Below are 27,206 nucleotides of genomic sequence, written 5' to 3'. Positions count from 1 at the left end.
GCGACGAGCGAATGGCCGAAAACGGAGAGGATCTGGGGAAGGAGAAATTGAGCCCCTCAGTCACGTGGGATCCCGATAAGCGGCTGTCGGGGCCAATCACGGTGGGTGGTTGCCGGGGAGCCGCTCTTCCTCCCCGCGCGCGCGCGTCACGAGCCGTCGATTAATCAATCAATCAATCACTCAATCCATCAATTAAACAATTGCATCACATTGCTTTCCTGCGGCCTCTTATCTCTTGCTTACCATTCTCCTGCCTTTTCAAACAGAGGCAGAAGTTATTGTCGTGATTATGTCGCTTGGTAAGTCTCTGCGCTGCAGTCCAGTCTTCAGTTATCCCTTCACAAGCTAGTCTAGCTCAAGTCCGCTTCCTTATACAACTTGGATCACATCTTGCTCACTCAGCGCGCATTTCAGACGAAGAGAGCCTCGAGACCGCTGCCAATGGCGGTACCATAGACCCGTATGCTAGCCTATCTGCTTGGCTCTCCATACAACGCTGATATTATCCCTGCCAGCTCGAAATGGCCCAACATTGTCGAACCGCTCCTTGAGCGACTCCAACATGTGCGCAAGCCCCAAGATACCACACGCGCGTCTAGATCACCGAGTCACTGACAAGCATCCGGTCCAACAAGAACGTCTACAATGCATTCCCCATGCCCCGCGTGCCCGCAGCACCAGCGCAACCACCCACTCTCCCCTCCGCCGCCACCATCCTAGCACAAGATCCTACCCCTACAACAAACAACAGCACCGGCAGCACCGGCAGCACCGGCGCCGACACGAGCAAGCCCCCCAACCTTCAAACCCCACCGCGACCAACAGCCACCTCCCCAACCACGACGCCTCTATCCAGTGGCGAACGCATCCCGGACTCCCAGCCAGGCCCATCATCATCATCAACCTCCACCAACGCACCCACCCTCCCGGCGCCCCTCGACCATCTCCTGACAGCCATCTCTACCAACATCCGCACGCTCTTCCCCTCCAAACCGCCCCACACCATCCAGCGCCTCGCGGAGCTCATCCTCCGTCCTACGGCGCACTACCGCACCCTCCCGGCGTACCTCCGCGCCGTCGACCGCGTCGTCTCCGTCACCAGTCCCGCGGATATCTTCCCTTTCCAAACCACCACCGGCACCCAACAACCAGTGCTGTCTCACCACCAACAGCCCAACGGCACCCTTAACGGCAGCGCGACGGCGGCGGCGGCGGCGGCCGAACCGAGCTTCATGTTCTCCGTCGACAACGCCCTGGGCAGCGACGAGTCGCTCGGCGGGGCGCTACTCACCCCGATCCCGTGGTTGCACAACGCTGCGTCGTCTCCCAACGGGGAAGGCGACCAAGAAGCCGCGGGTGGTAGCGTTGTAGGCGTGATCGGGCAGAGTGAGACTGGGTTTGCGGCGGCGGCGGAGACCACTACAATCGGCTCAGGGGGTGGTCTTGGTGGTGGTGGTGGAGAGTCTACGACCGCCACGACGACGGGAGAGATCGATCCTGAGAACGAGGTGATGGGCGGCATGGAGTCGGTGCCCACCGAGCCGGGCGTGGAGGACGTTCCGCATGCGCGGGGTCCGCCTGTCGTTGGGGTCGAGGATCTGGGATTACAGGATGGGAAGGGAGTGGAGATGGATCTCGATGGCGCGGCGGAGAGTGGCCAGCAGCAACAGCAGCAGCAGGACCAAACTCAGAAGGAGAGCCAGGAGTCGGCTGCGGGACTGCAGGGTGACCCGCAGCAGCAGGAACAACAGTCGAGTCAGGGAGAGGGCCAGGCTCAGGAAGGTAATGCTAAGCCTGGTACAGATGGCGATGGAGACATCGCGCTGGAGGATGCAAAGGCGGAAGAAGTGTCTGCGACAAGCGAAAAGGACCAGCAGCAGCAGTAGAAGCAAGGTTGAGGGGGGGGCTATGGATTGGCGTCTATCTGTGTCAAAATTCAAACTATGATTTAGCATTGCATGCATATCTATGAACCTGCATTGATGGTGAGCGAAGGCTCTCGAATGTGATTCGGTAGTTTCGCTGCGAGGCATGTACTTGGCTTACAGGCTCGAATGTGGAGCCTGGAGGTCCTTGCGTCCTTCCCATAAGTGCCACGACAGGGAAAATACAGGGGAATACAGTGACCAAGGAACTTCAATTCTCATGTTGAAATTTGATCATCCAATTGTTGCGGTATAAGATTTATAGGCCGTCGGAAAGAAGGCGTTCTACCTGAAATAGGGAGAAATCAAAAGAAACGAAAATCATACAACACCAAGATAGCACCATTCGCTGTCCAAGAAACCAAGGAATAAACAAAACAAAGAAACTCAAGTCAGATCATTAGAGGGTCGTGACATGCAGAGAGATATGCAATATATGGCCAAAATGCCAATGCTCATAGACAACCAGTGACAAGACAATCATTATATACCCAGAAGAGTTGTGCGTCTAACACAGGAGGACTTAGGCTGGTTCCACCGTTTGGAGAGGAACGTAGCGGCCCTCGTCCAAGTCGGAGCCTCGGGCTCTCTTGCCCGTGACAAACGACCAAACCTCGGCGCCAGTGTTGCGAATCCAGTGGGATGATGATCGGCCACCGGAGGAGGAGGAGCCGGTGACCGAGAGAGTCGCGGCCCACCAGCTCTTCTGCGAGGACTTGAAGTCGGTGTTCGCTTCTGAAATCTCCTTGAGAAGCTTGTCAGCGTCCATCCATTTGGGACGGCGCCAGAGTTTGAGGAGAAGACTGCTAACTACAACTGAGACACTGGAGGCAGCCATGGCGGCACCGGCGGCCATTGGGGGGAGCATGAACCCGAAGGGAAGGAAAATGCCCATGGCAAAAGGCAGTCCAATGACGTTATAGAGACATGCCCACATCAGGTTCAGCTTGATTCGGTTGAACACCGACCGGGATAAATACAAGCTTGCTGGCACAGACAGCAGGTCATCGGGCCGCATGAGAACGACGTCGGCTGCTTCCATGGCAACATCGGTTCCAGAGGCAAGCGCAATACCGACAGACGCAGTAGCCAGGGCGGGAGAATCATTGATGCCATCACCAACCATGGCAACTCGATCGCCGGCCTCTTGCAGCGAAGCGACAATAGCTTGCTTGTCCGAAGGGGACACGGAAGCGTGAACTGCATCGGTCGAAATACCGACAGCTGCAGCGATCGAAATGGCAGTTGCATGGGTGTCACCCGTGATAAGGGATGTCATGATGCCCATGCGATGCAAAGCCGCAACTGCTGCCGGAGCGCTGCTTTTCACAGTATCCCGAAGCGAGATGGTACCGGCATACTGGCTATCAATGGCCACGTGGATCTGGGTGATACCAGCAGGAGCTTTGGCATTGATACTTTCCATATCATTTGAGGATTGAGGCTCGGCAGATTCTGGGACTGCGACGTCTCTGGATCGCAGAAAAGTAGCATTACCCACCAGAACGCGATATCGGATGCGCTCGGCACTAGAGGTTGGTTCGACCAGTGCAGAGATACCTTTTCCGACAATGGCTTCGACGTCACCCAAGCTTCCTGGAAGACCGCCGTCTCCGGGATTACCTGACTCAGTCTGAGCGGCGGCAAAAATGGCTCTTCCAATAGGGTGTTCGCTGCTCATCTCCGCAAGACCAACAATAAGCCACCATAATCGACGCCGCCAGTCGTTCGCAGTCCACTGGGGCTCAATTCTGGTTTCTGCAACGCTCATCTTCCCGGTTGTCAAGGTCCCCGTTTTATCGAAAACCACATGAGTGATCTTTGTAGCGGCTTCGAGAACAGCACCACCCTTGACGAGAATACCCTGCTGCGCACCTACACCTGTTCCAACCATGACGGCAGTGGGCGTGCTCAAACCCAGGGCACAAGGACAGGCGAAAACAATCACCGAAATGCAGAGCTTCAGACAGACCATGACTTTGCCCCCATTGCTTTCTGCTAAGAAAACCTTGGGTGGATGGGGCAGAATATGGCTCATAAACATCCAGCCGAAGAAGGTGACCAGGCCAAGACTGATGATAGCCGGCACGAAATACCCGGCTACCACATCGGCCATACGTTGAATGGGAGCTCGACTCGTTTGGGCATCCTGGACCAGTTTGACGATCTGACTAAGCTGAGTGTCTTTACCTGCGCGTGTGACTTTGAAGTCCATCGAGCTTGTCCCGTTGACTGTTCCGGCAATAACAACACTGCCCTTGGATTTGTGGATAGGAAGGGCTTCACCCGTGATCATACTTTCATCGACATAGCTTTCGCCGCGAATGACGATACCATCTGCCGAGACTTTATCTCCGGGGTGGAGCATCACGATGTCCCCAACTTCGATGAGCTCAGTAGGGATCAGTTTTTGCCCAGGGCCCGAGGTCTCATGTGCTGCGGGATCCGACTGTCTGTCCTCCGATGGTGAGGTCTTGATATCCCACTGCTCAGCCATTTTCTCTGCCGCAATAGGGTCATCGTAGATAGTAGTCATTGAAGGCGCCAAGGACATGAGTCGCGAAAGTGCAGCCGAAGTTTGACCTTTAGCTCTGTTCTCCAACCATCTTCCCAGCGTGATAAATGTGAGAAGCATCGTGCTTGTGTCAAAGACCGTGCTAGGTCTCGAGTGACCACCCGAAAACATCGCGACGATCATGGTGAAAATGCTGTAGAAAAATGCCGCGGATGTACCCAGCATGACCAAAACATCCATGGTCGGTGACCGATGTTTCAGAGATTTATAGCTGGCCACATAAAAGCGCTTTCCAATGCCGAACTGAACAGGGACAGTAAGTAAAAGGCAAGCGACGTCACCCAAGTAGAGACCGCAAAAGAGCGGGACACGACCGAAATCAAGTGCGGGAAGGTACATGGGTAGAACCATGTTGATGAGGAATACCGGGACGGCGAATGAGGCGGAGAAGAGGAACGCGCGTTTCCACTCCTGAACCTCCTTGGTTTTCGAGAGCGAATCGAGTTGCGCATTCGTGTCATCTGACTGCAACACCAAGGCATTGTATCCAGCTGCCTCAATAGCTTCGACGATCGATCGAATACCGAGCATGGAGGAATCGAAGGATACTTTGATTCGGGAGGAACTCATGTCCACGGAGGCCGAAGACACGCCAGGCTTTTGGAGGAGGTCATCCTCCAAGCACGTTGCCGAGGCAGCATCGCGCACACCGTGAAGACTGAGGGTAACTTGGCCGACACCCTTCGACGAGAGGTTTTGCGCTTCGGAAGATACTAGGGCTGTATCGAAACCCGCATCGTCGATAGTATTGAGAATCCTCTGAATTGGTAGAACAGACGGGTCGTGAACAAGAATCGCTCGTTCCGCAAGTAAACTGATGTTGAACTGCACCAATCCATCCACTCCATTAAACGCATTTTGTATGCTCGCGGTGCATGCACCGCATGTCATGCCGTCTATAGATACCGTGGTGACCATCAGAGAGGATTTTGATCCCGTCAAGTCCTGCAAAGATTGAGAGCTATCCTGAGCCGTGGAGGTTTCCAGCACCTTTGCACTAAAGCCACGATCTTCAATCAGCTCTGCAATTTGATCCGGGGTGATGACCGAGGCATCGTGTTCGACAACGGCGCGCTCCGAGAGTAGAGACACGCTGACTGAACGAACACCCGATGCCTCGTTCAATCCTCCTTCGACCGCGGAGGTGCAAGCGCCACAAGTCATGCCTTCCACTGCCAGTGTCGTGGTTGATATGGAGGATTTCGCCGTGCTTTCGGTCGGTAGGATTGAGCTGTCCGTGGAGATGACCTTGGCGTCAAAACCGCTATCATCGATAATTTCGGCGACCTTCTCCGGTGGGAGCAAGCTCGGATCGTGGTGCACAACGGCGCGGCCCATCATCAAGCTCACGGTCACCTCGCCGGCGCCTTCCACTCCCTTGAAGGCCCCTTCGACAGCGGAGGTGCAGGCGCCACACGTCATACCCTCCACACTAACCGTAGTGGTAGCCATATGAGCGGGCGATCGATCGTTGAGAGAGCCATGGTCTCCGTCGCGGAGCAAGGCGGTTGATGAGGCCGCCATGTCGCACGGATTTGGTGGTTGGTGGTGACGACCAGGCGAAGAAAGATTGTCGGCTGGCGGCAGTATTATCGCATAAGAACGTGGGTTAGACGGGAGGGGGATGGATTGCTGACGGAGCGGGTGTTCGGAAGGGTAATATATGAATGAGTAGCTAGACTAGCAGTAACGGAGGGAACCGCAGGTTGTCATGCAAGGATCGCTGGAGACTTGGCTATTGATCATGTAATAATAAGATGGATTTATATTGAGACTAAGAAAGTAGTACCAATAATGGACCTAGCCTGTGCAAAGACCGGATGGGGCCGGAAGAGACAGATTTGGGATTTCCAGTTGAAGAAGACGACCGGGCGCTGCAGAGTGCAGTCAGCCCGAATCCATCACTCAATAGACTAACAGAATGATAGCATAACAATCGTCTCGCAAAGGAATGCCAGGGTAGGCAATCAACGCCGGTTAGGGATTGAACAAAGAGTGGGAAAAGTGGCCCACGTTGTTTTCTTCTTTTTTCTTTTTCCTTTTTTCTTTTTCTTATTTCTTTTTTGTCCTTCTTTCCCTTTCTTGATTGTTCTGGACAATAACAATAAGAGAATCCAATGGAGAAACCCACTTGGTGAGTTGATCGAGGAAAATTACCTCCGACTTCTCTCCACTTTCAAGGAATGCCCGGCCCCGCTTACGTGTGAAAAGTCCCCATGCTCTACGCCCATTCGTGTACTGTATCGTCGTCGGCAGTCGGCTCTGCTACGTACATATGAGTACAAAACTATTATCAATCCATGAACCATCATCTGTATTCCGTTCGATTCAACCTCCGTTCAAAGTCTGGATTTCGATATGATTTGAACAACCGAGGCTGCAGGCTGCAGGCTGGCCAGACAAGTCTCATCCCGGAACACGAAGAATGGTCATGATTAGCCCTGCATGCCAGTCAGCAAGGAGTATTCCGTTTCTGGAATCAGGTCTCTTTGAATTCAGAAGCAGACTTGACAACCAGTCATCAGGCGATCCGAGCACCTGGAGGAGCTCAACACCACCAGGTCTTGTTGTATCTCGAACTGGGTATCATCATTGCGTAACGAGAGATCGTCTGGCGGCCGTCGGACTCCGCAGACCAGGTAGCTAGGTGTAAGACATGCGAACCCCACCTCGTTGAAAGAGGAACAATGCTGTGTGCAGACTTGGCTGAGACACCCGGGTCACCTTGAATGATATTGTGCTTTTGCGAACGTTTTCAAGTATCGAGACCGTTAGATCTAGACAACCTGTCATGCTTAGCTGTCAAGAAAAGACAGTGGAAGGGTTCTGGGGTTGAAACATCGGGTGGCTCTGACGTTTCAACTATAGAGCTGTAGCTCCTGGAATGGTTCCAGACTTGAGATTGCAGTGGTTCTCAATAGATGAAAGTCGACCAGAGCCTCACCTCAGTCGAAACGCCCATTGAAGCGAGCGACTCCGAGGCAGTCCTGACAAGAACGATAGCAAATTGGAGAGCCGAAAGTAGAGTCCATTAGGTTGGATGCCTGTTTGTAGAGTCCCGGAATCACATGGCCGGATGTCACTCCCACCATGTTTGCATCGCAGGCAAACACCGCCATAACATCCATCCCAGCATCGGTCATCGATTCAACGATTCATCCCACCGACCGCCGACAATTACCGGCACCTCCGAGCTGATTTTCCACTCTAACTGCTTATCAGCGCTTGCAGAAACTGCAGACGCAACCATCTGAGGCTTACCTTCAGCTTCTTGAATTCATCACAACCGGCCTAGACAGCCAAGGCAATCGAACGAGTGTGATATCGAGCCATCGTATTCCAGGTGGCCGACAGACAGCAAGCATGGACCAAATCCACACCCGGGCCATCGAGGCTCTCCAGCCGTTCATCGCTCTTGCCAATTCGTCCAGCGCCAACTCTCCGCGCTTTGTCGCCAATATCATCACAAATGTAACCTCCAACCCACATACGTTCGTCTTCGCAGAGCTCCTGGAGACCGCGGCCGTCCAAGCCCTCCGCTCCCCGGACACCCCTGCAGAATACCAGAGCTACCTGACGTTGCTCGAGATCTTCGCCTGGGGCACATGGCAAGACTACCAAGGTGAGTTTTCTCTAACATATCTCCTTCCCAAACCGTGGCAACACAACGCAAACACAATGCTCAGCACACTCAATCACTCTCACAGAAACACCCAACCTGCCCGCTCTCAGCCCGGCCCAGACTCTCAAACTCCGCCTCCTCACCCTCCTCACCCTCTCCTCCACCATCCAACCCCTCACCTACACCGCCCTCATGGGCGCTCTCTCCATCACCGCCCCCGCCGACCTCGAATCCCTCGTCACAACCGCCATCTACTCCTCCCTGATCACCGCCCGCCTCTCGCCGGCCTCGACCCCTCCGGCCGTCAACGTCACCGCCATCGCCCCGCTCCGCGACGTCAAGCCTCAGTCGCTCTCCAGCATGATCACCATCCTTACGCAATGGGAGACGCGCTGCGGCGACGTCATCAGCGACATCGAGGCCGAGATCGCCAAGATCAAATCTGAGTCGGCGAAGCGGCGGGCCAAGGAGCACGAGCGTAACCTGATCTTTGAGCAGACGCTGGCCGCGTACCGGGCGGAGGCCGCTAGTGCTGCCGGTGGAGGCGAGGGAAGCGCGGCCGGCGGGGCGCGGAAACACTGGAGCCAGCAGCAGCAGGCCTTCCGAGGTGGCGGCCTCGGCGGCAACAAGCGCGAGTTTAGTGCGGACGAACTGGATGATGATGACGGGTATTGGGAACATGGCAATGACTACGATAGTATTCAGGCTTTAGGGGGGTCAAGGATGGACATTGACGAAGGGTCCGGCTTCGGGAGAGCGGCGGGGTCAGGAGTGGCCGGGGCCCGACATCCAAAGCGGATCTTGGGGAAGAAGTCGTAGGTGCTTTCTTTCTAGCACGAGAGGTATGTGTTGGGTCGAAATGAAAGGGTTCGAAAGTACTTTTTGATCTCGCCCTGCTTACGCATCGATACCATCATATTGCATGAATATGACCATCCTATTCGCAAGACACAGAAACACAGCGACGGGGCCATCAAGGTTTATTAGACTATCCCTACTGTGAATTATGTCCACGTTCAACCAGAAGAACAAGAAGAAAAGTGCAAGAGAAAGCAACGCTCCATGTTCTCATAACTTTGGGTATTCGTTCATCACACACACACACAGAACCAAACGCCAATTAGCAACGCCTACGCACCAAAAGACTACACAACCACCTGTTCAGTGATTCTCGGCCAAATGCTAGAGGGATGTCAGCGCCCGAGTGTCCGTAGCCCATGCAAGATCCAGGGAAGGAGACTAGTACTTACCGACCACTCCGGAATGTTTCGTATCTGCTGCCACATGAACTTCTCCAGCTTGTTGGCACTCTTGGCATACGGCGTGTTCTCGTTGTTGTACCTTCGGCAGTTGTCGAAGATCAACATGGCATCCTTGATGAAGTCTTGCGGCGTCGGGTACATATCCTTCTCGTGTTTCTCCTCCATCGTCGACAGGTCCATGGGTTCTTTGATGACTTCATAGTAATCCGGCACTTCGTCTCGGTTGACCGGTTGTGTGAACGGCCACGCGGCACTGTGGTTCTGCATGTCATTGAGCAGATGCAGAAGTTGATTGTAGTTCGGCCCGTGGCGGGGCTGGCGGGCCAACTCGTCCATATCGGGCGACCATCCCGACTCTTTGATAGCTGGGATCAGCAAGGGATCGATCTTGCATGCTCCGTTCTTCCACTCCTTGGGGGGCGCATGGATGATGTGTGACCGACTGAACGCCCGGATCTTCGCATGGACCGCCTCCTTCTGTTTGAGAAGCATGCGGCCAACCTCGAGATAGCGTATCGTGGGCAGCATGGTACACTGCATGATTGTTCCTCCCTCGTAATCCTTGATGTATCCCATCCAGACAGACTTATCCAGCGTGATTTCTTTAGTGAAACCCTGCTTCTTGAAGTATCCGATAGCGTAGTTATCAGCGTAGGTTAAAAAATGCATGATGTCCGATGTCGCCTTGACGTAATCCTGTATAAAAAAAACTCGTCAATAGCTGTCTTCCCCCACCAGGAAGCTTGCATGCTGACCTTCAAATGGGACATGAGATGCGCACCATATCCTTTGACTTGCTGGTCAGAAGAGATGGCACAGAAGACGATCTCGGCAAAGCGGCGACTGTTGAACGGACGGTATGTGATGCCTCTGTATGCCCCATTAGCCCAGCCCAATACCCCAGTTACCTTCCCATCACACATATACGCACCCGACCACTTCCAGGGGATGCTTGACGATTGCGATAGACAGATGCGACCGGTCGTAGACTAAGCGCGCGATATAGTCCTTGGGCATTTTGGGGAGTTGTTTCTGGAAGATACACTTGAGGCCGGTGAGGACGACGAAACTGTCGCGCGAGCCATCGTTGTTGACCACACGAAACTCAATCTCACCACGACGCTCTTCGAGTACGGCCGGCTGTTATGAGTTGGAGTTGTTAGTCTCATCCATAGCCGGGGCGGAGGTGCTGCGCAAGCTTACCTTCTCCGGGAACGGGACAATCCTCATGGGCGGCTTATCGAGGGGTTCATCTTCTGTCTGAACGCCGAAGAGATTAGTACAGTGTTCCAATCATCACCCTAACATTCCAGTTTTGATATGCCCACCTTAAGCTCCTCCCCCGGAGAATCGGTGCGCGCTTTCTTGCTCCGTTGCTGCGAATCTGGGGAAAGGGCCTCCTCCGAAGCTTTCCGCTTGGTACCTGGACCTCAACCTAATTTAGTAACGATTCCAGCTGCCTGACCGCGAGCTTCAACTCACTCTCTGATGTAAGTGCGGGCATAATGTGAATTGCGACTGTTTTCAGGAAGGGAGATTCTGAACGAGCGACTGACTGACTTGACGTGGAGCTGAGGCAAATAGCGCGCGGGCGTCCCTCTCGGCCTCTCCACCTGCTGCCGATACGGGGGGGGGGGGAAACGGTCTGGAACTATATTGATCCGGCGCAGTTAAGCCAGATAACCATTTCGATGATTACGACAACAGCGAACTAGTTACGTTGCTAGGACTTTATATCAAAGCAATCTTCTCTTCTGTTTCATTTTGTGAAGCGTTTCTCTTGCCTAACAAAGCCTTTCTCTACCAAATTGTTCTTGTTCGTCACGCCTCAATGTCTCTGAACCAAGTCTGGGAGGCAGCTTCTGCGAGCCCTTATTCTCCCCTTATCGCGAAAGATAGCCAGTTCTTCGTCGGCTTTAGTCTCCTGCTTGCTGGTGAGCTCAACCTGCCTCTTGTCGCTATTATACTGTCCGGTTACTGACCTTTCAACCCACTAGCCTTCATACTTACTGGTCTCTTTGGATTGAGTCAGTGACCGACCCATTAAGATTCGAATTTGACCTTATTCTCGCCATGTGCTTACCGATTGACCAGACCGTTCATTCACCAGCATTGCCCTGTTCGGCGTCCCAGCATCGCTGGCGTTTGGGTAAGAAACACGCCCGCGGTCCCACCAAATCGGCCATGACTAACGTCCGTGGAACAGCTTCGGAGCCGTCTATATGATCTGTGCCGTTGGAGTTTACGTTTAAAGTTCCAGTTACCTCCTCTGATACCCATGTACCATATCCTGGAAAGTTGAAAACCAAAAAAACGAAGCATATATCTACACCACCTTTGTTTCTCTCTCTCTCTCTCTCCCTCCCTCATTGCAATCCTCATATAACCTATTCCACACGCATCGTACCGCTGCCGCCACGCTCAGTCCGAGCCAGAAAACCATGGCGGACGTGGAACCCATCTTCACCGCGGTCTCCAGCAACGCCCACCACCTCTACACCCTCCTCCAATGCATCGGATTCGCGCCCAAGGCCACCGTGCAACTCACGCCCGACGGCATCCGCTTCTCCGTGGAAGAAACCCGAACGGTGCAGGGGCTTGCATTCCTCGACAAGGCCCTCTTCACCAGTTACACCTTCAATCCACCACCAGCCGCAGCTCGCACCCCCACCGACGAGCATAGCAACCATGATGACACCGGGCCCCCCTCCACCGACGACCCAACCTCCTACTACCCGTGCTTCGAAGTCTCGCTCACCGCCCTTCTCGAAACGCTCAAGATCCTCGGCATCAACGACAACTCCACATCCGGCGGCAGCGGCTCCTCCCGCGCCGGCAGCGTGCAACCGGCCCCTTCCCACAGCGCCTTCACCACGCCAGCCCTCCTCCTCGACCGCTCGTGCACCCTCCGCTACGCCACAGAAGGCAGCCCCTTGAGCGTCACGCTCACCGAGACCGGCATCCAGACCACCTGCGAATTAACCACATACGAGCCCGAAGGTGGCGAGATCGAGATCCCCTTGCAACGCGACGCGATCATTATGAAGATCATCATGCGATCGGCCTGGCTCCACAACGCCATCACCGAGCTGGCAGCCACGGACCCGACCGTCCTCAAAATCTCGGCCTCCGCGACCCACGAGCCGTTCCTCGCGTTGGCCGGCGCCGGCGGCTCGTTCAGCGAGTCCTCCGTCGAGTTCTCCGTCGAGAATCAGCCCCCCACCGCATCCGGTGCCGCTCCCCGTGAGGATAATGATGAGGGTGCCTCCCGCGCGAAACGAGCCCGCCTCGCCCCGACTGTCACCGAGACATTTCTGGTCAGTCCGCCCTCCTCGTCATCGTCGGGGGGGTCGCAGCACATCCGACAGGATTACAGGTTCAAGGCGATCCAGAAAGCGAGCCGCGCGATGGCCGTGGCGAATAAGGTCAGTATCCGGGGCGATCGGCAGGGGGTGCTGAGCTTGCAGTTCATGATCGAGTCCGATGTCCATGCTGGCACCAGTGGGGCGAGGTTGTCGGCTAGAGGGGGTTTGGCGCCTGTGGTCAGTTTCGTAGACTTCCGGTTCGTGCCGTTGTTGGATGATGACGCAGAGGTCCTTTAGAGTTTAGAAATGAGTCGTTTTCCCCATTGTAGCTTGTGTCTTTATCTAGCGGTCTTGAACGACAGGATAGTGTGAAGGAGATACTAATAATGTAGTTGAACTGCAGTTTCCCCCCCCCCTAAACGCCGGCGTATGCTTTCTGCTGATATTTGTGCATGATGTACAGTACATGAAGTAGGCTAATGTGGACTGTACCACTTTTGATCCTTGATAGGATGAACATCCCCTATCCTCGTAAAAACCACGCCATGCATAAGAGCCTCGAATCGGCCCGCAGGCAGCCAGCGACATAAAGTCACAATCACATAACCTGCAGACACCCGTTAGCATTGAATCGTCGTACCATGGATGGGCATTGCAGCATACCTCAGCGATCGACTGGCGCTCAATGATGGACTTCTGGCGCTCGTTCCGTGAAACCCGGTAATAGTAATCGCTGAAATCGCCGCACTGCATGTGACGCAGGAACTCTTCGTCGTGGGTGATGACGATCAGCTGGAAGTTGGCCTGCTGCTGGCGCGTGCGGATGATGTCGTGGAGGGACTCGGCCAGCGAGCGGATGTTGTCGCGGTCGAGATTGGTGGTGGGCTCGTCGAGGGCGATGAGGCCGCAGTTGACGCCGAAGCACTCGGCCAGGGCGAGGCGGATGATGATGCTGGCCAGCACCTTCTGGCCGGCGCTGCAGCGGCCGCGCATGTCCATCTCGGCGCCCTGCTTGACCATGCAGACGCGGTAGTTGTACGAGCGGTTGCCCTTGGCGTTCTCGTTGTCGGAGCGGATGAGGATGGTGTCGACGTCCGTGCCGCGGTAGGTCTTCTGCCAGAGCTCGCCGACGATGGCGTTGATCTCCTCCATCTTCAGGCCGTGGTACTTCATGATGGCCTTGTCGAGGGCGCCGCCGTAGCGCGCCAGGTCGTCGACCGCCGCGCGCGTCGTCTCCACCTTGATGTGCGCCTCCTTGTACTTGCTCGCTGCGTTCTTGTAGTCCGTGTCCCAGTCGGCGAGCAGCTGCATCAGCTGGTCGTCCTTGGACTTCATCTCGCCCATCTTGCTCGCTTGCTTGGCGGCCAGGGCGTTGTGCTCGCGCGTGCGGCGCTCCGATTCCTCCTTGAAGCGGCTGCGGTCGACCTCGGCGTTCTGCGCGGCGAGTTGCTCGATCTCCGCATTGACTTTGTCCAGGGCCCGGGTCGCCTGGCGGTACGTCAGGTTGTCGGCGTATTGGCGCTTGGTATTTTCGCTGTCTTTGAGCTGGGCTGAGATTCGGTTGATCTCTTTCGTGATCGTGGCCTGTTCGTATTCAAGCTCGCTGATCTCGTTCTCGATGGCTTGGAGTTCTCGTTTGCTTCGCTCGAGCTGAGTGGGACCTCCTCGCTCGTTATAGGCTTCTATCTCCTCGTTTGCGATTTCCAGCTGGTGTACGCTATCGGACAGTTGGGAAATTCCTTGCTGCAATTCCCTTTCGCGAGCCTCGGCGCGTTGACTGATGTCATCGACTTGGGCTTGGATCTTGAGTAGTTCAGGAGTGAGTTCCTCAATGTCCTTGTCCGCCTTCGCGATCGCGGCACGCTGTTCATTGTTGAGGTTCTTGAACTCTGCCAGGCGAGTGAGAAGATCTGCCTTCCGTTCGAGCTGGAACTTGGCGTTATCTAGGTTGCTCTTAGCATCTCTGAGCTGCAATTCCAGATTGTTGATCTCCGCTAACGCCTGCTCCTTATCATGGGTGACTTTTGACAATGTCTTTTTCAGAGCGCGGGACCGCTCGCCAATCCCAGCAATTTCTTCCTGAATATCCTCCAGGGTGCGTGAACCAGTGTTGTCATCTTGCTTTGAAGAGAGTTCTTGTATCTGAGAGCGGATAGACCTGATTTCGCTGTCATACTTGACGATAGTGCTGACGGTTTTGGAAAGTGCTTCGACCTCTTTCTTCTTCTCGGTCTTCTCGCTAAGCATCTGATCGTGTTCCTCCAGTTGATTGAGGAGCTTGTCCTGTTGGAGAACATATTGCTCCTCTTCCTTCTCCAGACTCGGGATTTCAGTTTCCTTCAGTCGAGTCCACGTGTTGTAGGCCGTGATAGCTTCTCGCGCAGTGTTGAGGTCTTCTTCCAATTGTCGGATATCCTCGTCTTCAGCATTACGTTGGTTTCGCTTGACCAAGCCCTCAAGTTTATTGATGAAGATCTGCAATTGTCTGTCTGCTTCGAATCCTCGCTGGCACAGCCGGCAAACTTTCGTTGACTTCGCCGTGGCAAGACAGTCTTTCATGTACGTGCTGATGCCAGCAAACTGCTCCGTATCTTTCCGCGCAAGATCAAGCTGGATCTGCCGCTCTTTGACGATCTCAAGATATTCCTCGGGTTCTTCGCCAATGGCTTCACGGATTTCTGTGACGCTCTCCTTGAGTTCTTTCTGCCGCTGACACAAGGCTTTCTTCGCTTCTTTCAGCTTGAACTCTACTTGTTCCAGCTCGCGGCTGACGCCGTCGCGTTCACGCTCCGCCTTCGAGACGTGTCTTGACTCTTCTTCTAGAACATGGTTGAAGTCTTGCTCCAGGGTTTCGGCGCTCCAAGTGGGTTTGACATATTTGGAGAGTCGTTCGCCATGAGCCCCTTTCATGGTTTCCAGACTGCGCTCCCTTTCCTTCAGTTCCTTCTTAAGGTGGTCCAACCGGGCGAGATCACCAGCCTTCTTAGTGGCCTCGATGAGTTCGGTGTTCAGGCGGGAGCTTTCGTCCTCGAGACTGCGAATCTCCGAGTTGATGTTCTGGATCTCTTTATCCCACGAAGCGGATCGTGAGCGTTCCTTGGCCTGACCCAAGCGAGAATTGATGTCTTCAATGTTCGTCTCCAGCGCAGCCTGCACGCCCTCATCGACATTGATCTCATTGAGTTTTGCTTGATAGGAAGCCGCATCTCGGTCGTTCAAAGCCATCTGTCGCTTGGCCGCGATCTTACTTTCCTGCAGTGCCGATTTGCGTTGTCCAAGCTGATTCAGGGAGCTTTGCGCCTCACGCAGCTCGCTCTGTGCCTCCCGCTTGACTCGCTCCAGTACCTGGTTCTGCTCTTTGAGGATCTTCCTAATTCTCCGCATGAACTCGTCGACATCCGCCTGGTCCGCCACGTTATCGAACCCGCGGATGCTGTGGCTCCGCGCAATCTCTCTGGTCATGCGCTGTCGCCTCTCGACCTGGCGCTCGAAGTTCGCCTTGTCGTTCTCGAACTTCCCGTACTCGGCCTGCTTGAGACCAAGCTTCTGCCGTGCTTTCTCGATCTGCTCCTTGATCTCCATGTAGTTCTCCTTCTGCGATTCCTCCTGCTGCTGGTACTGCAGTTGCTTGGTCTCGAACTGCTCCAGATTCGCCTCCAGCCACTCATCCGAATCGTCGAGCTCCACCAGATGTCTTTGCAGGTTATCGAGCGTCGTCTGGATGCTCTTCGCCTCGATGCGCTTGCCCTCCAGCGCGCCCAGGATCTGGGAGTAGCTCTCGGACTCCTTCCAGGCCTTGTCCGCCAGGTCGGCGACGCGGCGCATCTCCTGGGAGAGCTGCTGGGTCTCGGCGCGCAGGGCCTCGATCTCGTCCTGCAGCTTGATGGAGCGCTTCTCGGCGCGGTCGGCCTTCTCCTTGTCCTCCTTGGCGTGCTGCTCCATGATCTTGTACTTGGCCAGCTCCTCGTTCTGCTTCTTGCGGAGCTGCTTGATGTTGTCGATCGCCTTGGTGTACTTCATCGCCTCGAAGATCTCGTCGAACTTCTTCTTGAGCACCGACGGCTCGCTCATGGGCCACAGGCTCTCGTCCTGGTGGCAGAAGATGACCGAGTCGAGGATCGCCCTCGACACGCCCAGGTACTGCGGCAGGATCTGGTCCAGCTCGGCCACCCGCGACGAGATGGCCGTCCGCTCGCCGTCCTTGACCATCAGGAGCTGGCCCTCCAGCGTCTTCTGCTGCCGCGTCGTCTTCTTCACCGTCAGCTGGAGACTCCGCGTCGCCACCATCTTGGCGCCCGAGGTCGCTTTGAAGGACAGCTTGACCTGCGCCAGCACCTCCTTTTCGCCGCATAACTGACCCTATCGTCAGCAGTCGCCCTCTCGTACAACTAGTCCATTCTAGAAACCCGTACCTTCGGATCATGGATGAATGCACCACCCTTGCTATTCGGCGGAAGATCACCGGTAGTCGCATACTTGAGACATTCAATAATCGTCTTTCATCACATCAGCCTAACAACCCATAATCCCTTGGACAGAAAAATGCAATACCGTCTTTCCCGATCCATTATACCCGACAATCAACGTAAGCGGCGTGTGAAACTGGATAGTCTCGCTGCGGGTATTGTCGAACGAGCGGACACTTATCAAGGCAAAGAAACATCCAGTCAGTTAACAGCCCAAACAAAAAGGTCGAAAAAAAAAGTGACCTGCGAACAAGACACCGAAGCCGGACAAGAGCACAAAACCTACCCCAAAATCGAAAGCTTATCTATCTTCGCTGTGCAGAAGTCAGCGTCGGAGACTTCTTGCTTCCAGATCTAGCTCCGCGGCACTTCCAACTTCACTTCACTTACACCTGCAGACAGATAGACTCGGGGTTAGTTACAATCCATACACCAAGTGCGAAGCTTGCAAGGTTCTTCGAAAGTTAGAACTTACATCTTGAGGCTGTCTCAGAGAGGGCCGTCAAGCAGCCTGGTCGCATCAAGTTGTTGAACCACTTTCACTGGCAAGTACGCCGGGTTCCCGTCATCGAGCCCGGACCCAGCCAGCCCATCCTTTGATAAGAAAAGCGAGCGCGTCGGCGGACGCGGGGAAGACGGCGCGCGGTCACGTGCGCAGGCATCGGTCTAGGCGGCCATTGGGGATTTGAGTTACTACTTACTCAGGTAGTCATGACGCTTATGTATGGAAGAACTTGAAGTCCCATTATAAGAGGGGTTCAGCTTTATGCAAAATTAGAATCCATCAGTGAGGCAGATACATTTGATCTACTGTATATTCAGAATCACAAGTTGAGAAGAACCTCGCTTAAGGATAATAAACAATCGACTCATATGCCTCTGGGCTTATCACTGGAGATCTCATGTACATTTTCCCTGGCATTTGCAAGTAATGGTATTAGTGTATGTACATTCTTATCATAAACCTGAATGTCTTCTTCCGCTTAACATAAACCAAACAATACGCCCGACAACTCATGGCCTGCACTTGCCGGGTCACCTTCGTAAACTCGAGTCCATCCTTATCTTGCTTTACATGCTGTACCATCTACATCCCACTGACTCCTAACCTGTCAAGCCGACTCTCCAAATCCCTGACCCACGGCTCCACGGTCTCAATATTATTCTTCAGCGCCGCCTCGCCCTGCTTCATCTTCTCCTCTACTACCCGAAGCCCCTCGCGCCACTGCTCAATCTCCCGAGCCATATCGGCTTGTCGCTTTTCCAGCACATCCAACGACTCCGAGGCGTGGGCGGCCCCCGCGTGGATGGCGCGCAGTGAGCGCAGTCGTTCGAGGACGCTGGGGAGAATCGGGTGGAGAGACTGGATGGTGGGGAGGGTAGCATAGAGGGCCTGGATTTTGGTGGCTTGCTCGTCACGCTGAGTGGCGGCGGGATCGACTTCCGTGGCGGACGAAGATGAGACCGACATGTCGGAGGGCTCGAGAGCTGTGGAGGAGATACGGGCGTTTTGGGCCGCTTTGGCGGCGTCGACGGCGCGCTTACGGGCGGCGGCCAGGGCCTCCGTGTCGGCGGTTAGTTTGCGCACGCGGCTGGATAGGGACTCGAGATGAGGCGTGGTGACGGTCGTGGCGGGGGCAGCTGAGCCCATGCTTGGGAAGGCGGAGACGGGGTTCGGGCCGACGAGGAGGTTCATCAGCGTGGCGAGGCGAGAGGTGAGGTGGTCGAGCGCAGGAAGAACCGGTTGGAGGTCCGGTTCAGAGATGCCATCGTTGACAAAGGGATTCGAGGAGCTGGAGATTCCCATGGCCGCTTCAATGAGAGCCAGTCGCCCATCGAAAGAGGCCGCATGGGCGAGGACTCCACCGCCGGTCGCGGACGGGGACGGGGGTGTTTGTGGGCGATTGTTGGTGGGCTTACGATCGTCCAGCTGAGCGGGGTTGCTGACCGGGGAATCTGGAGTGGAGGTGGAGGCGAGCTTTTGCGACAGGACAGCTGCGGCCGAGTGGGAGCCGGAGGGGCCACTGCGCGAGGATGCGTAGAGATTGTCCAATGCGCGACTCAGTTCCAGCACACCATCTGTTCCATCTGTTCCAGGCTTGCTCAGAGCGGCTGTCTCCGCAGACTCAGCACTAGATTGTTGTGTTGCCAACTGATCTTTCATTTCCTCGACTTCGCGGCGCAGACGAGCCAGCTTGCGCTCCACACTTTCGTCTTCACTGTCGCTGAGATCATCGAGTTCGTCGGCTCCAAGATCATGTCTCCGTCGCCGACGGCTCTTGCTTCTGTATGCTTTGCGTTTCGCGGCTATGCTGTCTGAGAAATTGGCTTCGCGGGCGTCGACGGTGGCACCGAGGAAGTGGGCGCGCGCCTCGTCGGCGTTGATGCCTTGGCGATCGATATCAGAGTTGTCGCCAGCGTCGTCGTCTACGTTGGAGGCGGTGCGAAGAGTTGTGGTCTGTTCGCCGATAAGCTGTCAGAATGGGGAAGGACACCCGCGCGCGGACGATAGACATGGCAGCGAACCGGGATAGTAGAAGCTCCGTCGGTCAGATCGGGAGTCTCGTAGATATCGGGAGCGAGATCCTGCACGTCGTTGTTAGATCTTAGTCCGGCCGGACTACTGGCAATGGAGATGTGCTGACCAGGTCAGGAAGACCGGCGTATTTCCGGTTGAAAGACATGGCGTCCAGCTATGTGATTGAGTGCGAAAATTGATCTACTGTTGCGGGGAAGGGCTGGAGATGAAGTGATCCTCAAGAGGAAGTGAAGGGGAATGTTTGTTCACGTGCCAGGGGCGGGTAAACACATTACGAAGGAACCATACATACAGTCCGGAACTACGATACACTACTATACAGTAAATTACAGTACATACAGCAACAACAACAATAACAATAGAAACAATAATCATGACATTATTGACTATCAAAGGCAAGGGTGATCAGAGCGTCTTCGGCGGCGCGGCGGTTAGAATTACTCCGCAACACATGTTTTCCAGACCGGAGTTTCCTCAAGCCAACCTCGGCCGCAATTGCCCCATTTTGATTTAATCGAGAGAAATGGCATTGAACGAGGCTGCAGTAGAGGGAAGCGACGATCACATGAAGGGGCCGATTGACCCTCTTCAGCACTACCTACCAGTTACCGAGATGTACAGTAGTACCCTTTAAAGCGTCCTTGTCCCACCCGTCAACTTGCTCCTTCAATCCTGCACTGTCCCTCTCGCTTATCCCTCTACTGGAAATATATCAATTCTTCTCCTCTTCTCTATCCTTACTCCTCGCTAGCATATCTTAAAACCTATCCTCATTTTGCGTGAAATTCTTACCCCTCAGCACCGAAAATGGCCGCCCCCGCAGAAGTCACCATCAAGAATCTCAGCGGAGAGTGGACAATGGTACGCTGGATAATGACATGATGCTTCATCACCAACCAAATGAAAAGTTCCGTAACTGATAAAACCACCTACAGAACAAAACCCTGTCCAACCCTACAGACGCAATCCTGTCACTGGTATACACATCCCCTCACTTCTACCTCGGTATCTTCAGCTCTCCCCAAGACTGACAAGTCCCTACGCAGCAAGGAATGAGCTGGCTCACTCGTAAAGCCCTCAACCTCGCCACCATCACCCTCCACATCGACACCCACCCGGACCCGGAGGACTCTACCATCATCCACATCAAGATCGACCAGACCTTGACGGGTGGCATCAAGGGAACCAGTGAGAACCGCATCAGCGACGGCAAGAAGCGCGAACACACCGACCACATCTTCGGCCATGTGGAGGGCCAATCGCGGTTCATCCGCGGGAGCAGCAGCAGCGATGGCAAAGCCCGTCCCAACTTCGCGTTCCTGATCAAGAGCGAGGATCCCAAGGTGGCCCAGTTCCTCAACGGGGAGATCCTGGCGGACGGGAAGCCGGCGGACGGATTCGTGGTTGAGGATCTGGGCCAGGAATTCGGCGAGGGCGAGGGTCTGTGGTTCCAGAGCTTTGTGGAGAGTCTGGACAACGGATGGACGGCAGAGCAGGTTCGTGTTCTCTCTCCCTCGTTCACTAATCAGTATTGATGGTGGCGGAGCATATCTCGTATCGATGCATACGCTGACTGAAGTGCTGGTAGATCTGGGGCTTTGAGGTGATCGATGGGCAACGCTACTACACCCGTCGTGTAGTTGTTGCAAAGGATAAGCACGTCGAGATGGCCAGGTTCGTGTATAGTTATGCTGGCCCGAAGAAGGAGTAATTTCTATCAGCCAACAAGGAGTGGGTTGTACTGAGGATTGGGCGGGAGAATGTTCGATAGGAGTGCTCTGTGCCTATCATCTTTATGTGGCAGGTCTACTGTAAAGTATTATTACGTCCCGCTCGTTCAGTGTCCGAGACCAGACTGGCCGGTTTTCCTCGCGAAGCTGTTCAGAATAGACCTAATTGAATCTTATTGATACAAAACTTGATGCATGCACTTGTTCGATCTAATCGACACGGTTCACTGAAATGAGTCTCAAATTACAGTACACAGACGCCTTCATCCTCAGCAATTTGTTCACGAGCCGCCGTTAAGATGCAGGTATAACACTCCTTCCTCGGAGATTCAATTTGAAGAACAATGATTTTAACAAGGCTAATTCAGCAACCCAGCGTGAAAGCTAACACCGTATAGAGGCATGATGCAACATTCAAGGTATTTTTGATTTCTATTCAATGTTTTCCCTTGTTTCCATCGACCTTACGAGTGTGTGGGCATCACAACATGGGCCTTGGTGCTGATCGCATCCTCGCTGCGCCACAGGCTAGTCACAGTCTTCTGCTGAGTGTAGAACTGCAAACCAGGCTTGCCGTAGAAGGTGTTGGCACCGCCACCGGCGATACTCTTCTTGTTACCGGTGAAAGAGAACATGGGCAGCGGGACAGGGATCGGCACGTTGATGCCGACCTGGCCGGCCTCAATGTCCTTCTGGAAGCGCGAGGCAGTCGGGCCAGAGCGGGTGAAGACGGCCGCGCCGTTACCGTACGGGTTCTTGTTGATGAGCTCGATAGCGTCATCGAGCGTAGGCACCGACAAGCAGATCAGAACAGGGCCGAAGATCTCCTCTGTGTAGCACTTCATCTCAGGGGTCACGTTGGTGATGATAGTAGGTCCAACCTAGAGAAGAGAGATTTCATGAGTCAAGATTCAATGCAGCACTTGCGGAGACCACTTACAAAGTTGCCGTTGGGGTACTTCTCGGGCTTGTAGCCACGACCATCCAACAGGATAGTGGCACCCTCTTCCTCGGCGCTGGCAATCAGATCCTCGATGCGCTTCTTGCTCTGGGGGCTAATGACCGGGCCAAGATCCGCACCCTCTTCAAAACCACCATTGACATTCAATGCCTTGGCCCGCTCAGCGATCTCGGGCAGCCATTCCTGGGTTTCCCCGACCATCACCACTGTGCTCAGGGCCATGCAGCGCTGACCAGCAGCACCGAAGGCAGCGCCAACAATAGCATTGAGGGTTTGGTTCTTGTTGCAGTCCGGCAAGACCGCGGCATGGTTCTTCGCACCCAGATTCGCCTGGACACGCTTGCCATTTGCGGAACCCCGGGTATAGATGTACTCACCGGCACGGTTACCGCCAACAAAGCTGATAGCCTTGATGGAAGGTTCATCGAGGATGAAATCAACCGTCTTGGCGGAGCCATGCACGATGTTGACCACACCGGGTGGGAAACCAGCTTCCCGAGCCAGCTCTGCCAGAATCATGGCTGCGCCGGGGTCACGTTCGGAGGGCTTGAGAATCAAGCAATTACCGGTAATGGTGGCGACAGGGATCGACCAGAGGGGAATCATTGCGGGGAAGTCTGGGAACCCGCGGTTAGCCTCGGCAAATACCGCCGGTCGAGGAATATACTAACTGAAGGGACAGATGGCGGCCACAACACCCAGAGGCTCGCGGTAGCTTCGAGTCTCCATATCCTTGGCGACTTCGAGCACCTCGCCTGTCAATTGGGTGGTGATGCCACAGGCGGTTTCAGCCACTTGAAGACCACGGAGAACGTCGCCCTTGGCATCGGCAAAGGTCTTGCCCTGCTCCAGGGTGATCGAGGCAGCCAGGCGATCCCAGTGAGCCCGGATCAGGCTAACAAACTTGAACATGATCTGCTGTTTGGCAATCACGCTGGTCGCGCGCCAGGCCGGAAAGGCCTTTTGGGCGGACTCAACGGCAGCCTTCAGCTCCGCATCGGTACTCTGAGGCACACGAGTGATGAGGTTGTTGGTGGCTGGATCATGCAAGTCAATCCAGGTGGTTGCCTTAGATTGTACAAACTCGTTGTCCAGAAAGTTGGTAGTATCGATGGGGTTCGAAACAGGGCTGTGATCGGTAGGATAGTCGGTGGCGGTGGAGGCCGCGGAGGTGGTTGCGGGGGTGCGTTGCTGGGCTGTGGCATGCAGACTGCGAGTGGTAGAAGGGGATGAAGATGCCAGGAGAGAAGAGGGAGCCATGATAGCGGTAGAGAGATGTCTGGATCGTGAAGCTAAAGCTGCAGACGTTCTGGTGGCGGATAATCTGGGGACGGTGAGGGCCGTGCGGGGGGCAGCAGCGCGGAGAGTGGGGAGAGAGCGGGCAAGAGAGCGATGGGCGGCCATCATGGGAAAAAGGGAAGAAGAGAAATTAAGAGTGACTGGGGGTCTGATTTATAGAGAAGTACTAGGTTGTTGACAGCACAGACGTTGTGACAGCTCAGCGCGTGAGGAGAAGGAGGGGGGGGAAGCTGCAGGAGGGACTCGGAGGGATAGCTACTACTTAATAAGAAGTTGGAGTAAGTTTCCCCAGGTTTGGCCCTCCGTTCCTGGCCGCCGAGGCTCCGTCACTAAGTCACTGGATCACAACAATCACTGATAATGAATGCGGTTATCGCCCTTCCTCGGCGTTGACCACCAATCATCATGCCCCACGGAACTACTTGCCAATCTGGTCATCTCTACAGGAGTACTAGGTAGGTACTAGGTATCCGGTCCCGATCATCTCTCAATTCATCCATCCGCTCCTCCTGGCAGGTATACTACAATGACCTAGAAGGGATTTTCATCGTTCTTGAAACTAGGCAGGACGTTCCGATCGGAAGTCTTTGTTTGCACTTATAAGTTAATATCTAGTGGATTTAGTATTACCTCTTTTCCGCGGACAGATGCAATTGTCGGATTCTCATTTCTGAGACTTCTCACAACTCCAACCGCAGGAGGAAGATACTCCAAGGTGAAGACTCAATTACTAAGCTAGGGACGATCTTAAACCATATGATTGATGTTCTTCCATCAGTTACTCATCAATTACTTTACAGGTCTCAAAACAATTCGAGGCAGGCCTTTCGAGTGTGGCGTCCATATCGCATCACAGACAGGAGCAGGAGCAGCCTTTCTTCTGGCCGTGCCAACCAACATATTTGGAATAAAAGAACAAATCGTGGATTGAACGCTGCAACAGGTAGGTATAATATGGAAATCGAGAGAAAACAAAATATTGGGTCGGAAGCTGTCCCTCCCCACAGAATGCTCACTTTTGGGCCGCGTCATCTCTAATCTCTCCCCAGAGTCAACAAGGCAGGCCCGTTTACTCGGCAGAGGAGCGAGTCTGGCGCTTGGTGGCGCCGCCCTTGCCAGTGTTAGTAGCAGAGCTAACAGCCTCCGCAGCCTTCTCCTTGGCAGCGCTGGCAGCCTCCTTGCCCTTCTTAACCGGAGCGGCAGCCGGGCTGCTAGCACCGACAGCACCCACGATCAGGAGCACCATGGTAACAAGCACGGCGGCGAGACCACCAGCAACATCAGGAACCTGTTTCACAGCAGCGATGGGGTCCTGCTTGGCCAAGCCAACGAAACGATCAACCTTCTCGCGGACGTGGGCCACGGGGTTCTCCTTGAAGCTGACGCTGGGCTCGACAATCTGCTCCTCCGGCTTGGGCTTGTTGGCCTCCTCCTCAGCCAGTTCGATGGGGTGCTTGATATCAAAAGTCTCCTTGCGGAGCTGCTCGGCATCTTCTTCGGAGTGACCAATGTAGATGTTGTCAAAGAGAATGTCGTTCTGCATAGTCCAGATTTCGAAACCAATCTGTCAGGAATTAGTCAGGTTGTTCACGCAACAGCCGAGATGATGGGGGATAACTTACGGCGCCCATGGGCTCGAAGTTGGAAGGAGTCTTGTCCTCGAAGTAGGCGGGGTTGGCAATCTTGCGGGGGGCCCAGGGACCCTTGTAGGCGGGGTTGTCGACCAGAGGAGCAGTCCACTTGCCCTTGTAGGCGGGGTTCTTGATCAGGGGAGCAGTCCAGGGACCACAGCCAGCAGCCTCCTGGCACTTGGGGTTGGGAACAGTGGGAGGAACCCAGTCGCCGTCCTCCTCATCGTCCCAGTCCTCGGGCTTCTCGGCCTCGGGGTCAGGAATGCTGGTGGGCTCATCCTCCAGCCAATCCTCGGGCTTCTCGGCATCCTCATCAACAATCTCGTAAGGAGCGTCCTCATCCCAATCCTCGGGCTTGGTGGCCTCAGGGTCAGCGATCTTGGACTCGTCGACCCAGTCGGAGGGCTTCTTGTCCTTAGGATCATCAATCTCCTTCTCGGGGTTGACAGCAGGACTGAAGTCCTCGAGCAAGTTACCGCTCTTAGCCTCCTCACCATCAATCAGAATGGAGAAAGTCTGATCGGGGCGGACAATCAGAGTGTACAGGGAGGTGACCTTGTTGGTACGAGCGGCGGGAGGAGCCTTCAGGTGCTTCTCCTCGTACTCGCCGGTCTTGGGGTTCTTGTGACGGAAGATGAAGTGCACCTAGAAAATGATTAGTTGCTGCTACACACGTCAATTGTTTGCAGAAGGCCAATGTACCTTGTTGGTGGCACCGCACTTGTCGGGACCGAACATGATAACGTAAGGAGAGGCGTTGGAGAACTCCTCAGACTGGAGCTTCTTGTTGTCCTGGAGAAGCTTCAGGTAGGCACCACCACAAACCAGGGAGTCTAAAAGCGAATGGTCAGCAACCCTTCGAGTTGGCCGTACATATGCGATGAACAGGACGTACTCTGCGGCTTGACCTCATACTGGACAACCAGGGTCTTGTCCTTGTTGTCGATCTTCTTGGGGAACTTGGAGGAGATGGCGTGGTGGGCAGCAACATTCTTAACGACGAGACCCTTGTCTCCCTCGATTCCCTTCAGCACAGTAGGCTCTTCGACAGACCATTCGCCAACATAGGCCCAGTCCTCCTCAGACTTGGAGTCCTCCTTCTTGGCGTGGGAAGGAGTCCACCGGCTATCCCAGTCATCGGTGAACTGCTCCAAGAAAGGAGCCTTGAGGGTGGTAGGCTATTGGTGCGGAGTCAGCATTATGCAACTGTGGTCAGAAAGAACCGGGCGACGATTCAACATACGGTGAAAGTAGGCTTCTCCGCAATGGAGGTGGTCTCGGGCTTCTTCTCGGTCTCGTCAGCATGGGCCATGCCCATGATGGAGGCCGAGGAGACCAGGGCGGAAGTCAAGGCAGCATTGAAACGCATTGTGAATGGGGATTGGCGCTCTGGAGGCTAGAACAACGAAAACAAACACACGAGCGCACCCGCGAATTAACCTCGATGGGCCGGGTGACTGTAGGAGAGAATATCTCAAAGAAGTCGCGGTACAATGGGGCGACAAGCAGGGATGGGGGAGGGTGGGAGGTGGAGGGTATGTGAAGACAGAAGAACGGGGGAGAATGGGGGAATTGGAAGGTTGGTTATATAAGAAGCTGCATGAAGCTGGGAAGTTCCAGGTGGCCTCTTCCTCTCTCTTCCGCGGCCGCTGCTTCTTTGGGGCCCGCGGGTAAGGTCCCGCCTGCCCGATTTGGTTTAGCCAGCCTGCCACAGAATTACGCCGTCTTAGCGCGTATTCGCTCTGTTTCCTCTGTTTCGGTACTGTCATTGGGGTAATTTAGCAGAAACACTGCTTGTGCTACCCCAGCTGTGGTGCATGACCTGCTTGATGTTCGTGCTCGTAAGATTCAAATAGATCAGATATGCCTCTACGTCTGTCCCTTGAGAGCA

The 27,206-nt window shown here is 54.6% G+C and overlaps 9 protein-coding genes across 9 annotated transcripts; 4 read left to right on the top strand and 5 right to left on the bottom strand.

Moving 5' to 3' along the window:
• The first annotated feature begins 192 nt into the window (after positions 1 to 192).
• Positions 193 to 1,988, top strand: BO95DRAFT_443367 (uncharacterized protein). The gene is made up of 4 exons (XM_025586654.1): positions 193 to 299; positions 415 to 460; positions 516 to 564; positions 636 to 1,988. Exons 1-4 carry the CDS (start codon positions 290 to 292, stop codon positions 1,884 to 1,886), a joined length of 1,356 nt encoding a protein of 451 aa, XP_025441699.1. The 5' UTR covers positions 193 to 289; the 3' UTR covers positions 1,887 to 1,988.
• A 3-nt stretch (positions 1,989 to 1,991) lies between these two features.
• ctpA (Cu(2+)-transporting P-type ATPase CCC2) lies at positions 1,992 to 6,216 on the bottom strand. The gene has a single exon (XM_025586653.1). It carries the CDS (start codon positions 6,022 to 6,024, stop codon positions 2,449 to 2,451), a length of 3,576 nt encoding a protein of 1,191 aa, XP_025441698.1. The 5' UTR covers positions 6,025 to 6,216; the 3' UTR covers positions 1,992 to 2,448.
• A 1,425-nt stretch (positions 6,217 to 7,641) lies between these two features.
• Positions 7,642 to 9,266, top strand: BO95DRAFT_443365 (uncharacterized protein). Its single transcript, XM_025586652.1, has 2 exons — positions 7,642 to 8,122; positions 8,208 to 9,266. Exons 1-2 carry the CDS (start codon positions 7,864 to 7,866, stop codon positions 8,939 to 8,941), a joined length of 993 nt encoding a protein of 330 aa, XP_025441697.1. The 5' UTR covers positions 7,642 to 7,863; the 3' UTR covers positions 8,942 to 9,266.
• On the bottom strand, positions 9,180 to 10,962 carry gcnE (histone acetyltransferase GCN5). Its single transcript, XM_025586651.1, has 7 exons — positions 10,867 to 10,962; positions 10,713 to 10,807; positions 10,588 to 10,644; positions 10,316 to 10,524; positions 10,140 to 10,254; positions 9,373 to 10,080; positions 9,180 to 9,304 (listed from the first exon to the last, which is right to left on the bottom strand). The coding sequence occupies exons 1-7, from the start codon at positions 10,886 to 10,888 to the stop codon at positions 9,284 to 9,286; spliced, it is 1,227 nt and encodes a 408-aa protein (XP_025441696.1). The 5' UTR covers positions 10,889 to 10,962; the 3' UTR covers positions 9,180 to 9,283.
• A 136-nt stretch (positions 10,963 to 11,098) lies between these two features.
• Positions 11,099 to 12,971, top strand: BO95DRAFT_390418 (putative DNA repair protein Rad1; the record flags this gene model as incomplete). The annotated part of the gene is made up of 5 exons (XM_025583603.1): positions 11,099 to 11,318; positions 11,382 to 11,411; positions 11,479 to 11,533; positions 11,591 to 11,630; positions 11,820 to 12,971. Coding segments are annotated over exons 1-5 (1,380 nt in total), but the record flags the coding sequence as incomplete, so codon positions are not given.
• Positions 12,972 to 18,059: 5,088 nt separating this feature from the next.
• BO95DRAFT_390411 (dynactin subunit 2) lies at positions 18,060 to 19,888 on the bottom strand. The gene is made up of 3 exons (XM_025583602.1): positions 19,801 to 19,888; positions 19,682 to 19,741; positions 18,060 to 19,613 (listed from the first exon to the last, which is right to left on the bottom strand). The coding sequence occupies exons 1-3, from the start codon at positions 19,837 to 19,839 to the stop codon at positions 18,243 to 18,245; spliced, it is 1,470 nt and encodes a 489-aa protein (XP_025441694.1). The 5' UTR covers positions 19,840 to 19,888; the 3' UTR covers positions 18,060 to 18,242.
• Positions 19,889 to 20,242: 354 nt separating this feature from the next.
• BO95DRAFT_443358 (uncharacterized protein) lies at positions 20,243 to 21,601 on the top strand. Its single transcript, XM_025586650.1, has 4 exons — positions 20,243 to 20,555; positions 20,630 to 20,671; positions 20,741 to 21,190; positions 21,283 to 21,601. Exons 1-4 carry the CDS (start codon positions 20,502 to 20,504, stop codon positions 21,403 to 21,405), a joined length of 669 nt encoding a protein of 222 aa, XP_025441693.1. The 5' UTR covers positions 20,243 to 20,501; the 3' UTR covers positions 21,406 to 21,601.
• A 287-nt stretch (positions 21,602 to 21,888) lies between these two features.
• BO95DRAFT_364348 (CoA-acylating methylmalonate-semialdehyde dehydrogenase) lies at positions 21,889 to 23,645 on the bottom strand (the record flags this gene model as incomplete). Its single annotated transcript, XM_025582655.1, has 3 exons — positions 21,889 to 22,305; positions 22,365 to 23,002; positions 23,057 to 23,645. The coding sequence occupies 3 exons, from the start codon at positions 23,643 to 23,645 to the stop codon at positions 21,889 to 21,891; spliced, it is 1,644 nt and encodes a 547-aa protein (XP_025441692.1).
• Positions 23,646 to 24,422: 777 nt separating this feature from the next.
• On the bottom strand, positions 24,423 to 26,926 carry clxA (calnexin). Its single transcript, XM_025586649.1, has 5 exons — positions 26,559 to 26,926; positions 26,211 to 26,493; positions 26,018 to 26,148; positions 25,307 to 25,960; positions 24,423 to 25,248 (listed from the first exon to the last, which is right to left on the bottom strand). Exons 1-5 carry the CDS (start codon positions 26,682 to 26,684, stop codon positions 24,754 to 24,756), a joined length of 1,689 nt encoding a protein of 562 aa, XP_025441691.1. The 5' UTR covers positions 26,685 to 26,926; the 3' UTR covers positions 24,423 to 24,753.
• Between the last annotated feature and the right edge of the window lie 280 nt (positions 26,927 to 27,206).

The sequence above is a fragment of the Aspergillus brunneoviolaceus genome (assembly GCF_003184695.1).
Source record: "Aspergillus brunneoviolaceus CBS 621.78 unplaced genomic scaffold BO95scaffold_38, whole genome shotgun sequence".
Classification (NCBI taxonomy): domain Eukaryota; kingdom Fungi; phylum Ascomycota; class Eurotiomycetes; order Eurotiales; family Aspergillaceae; genus Aspergillus; species Aspergillus brunneoviolaceus.
This window is presented reverse-complemented; position numbering and strand designations above follow the sequence as displayed.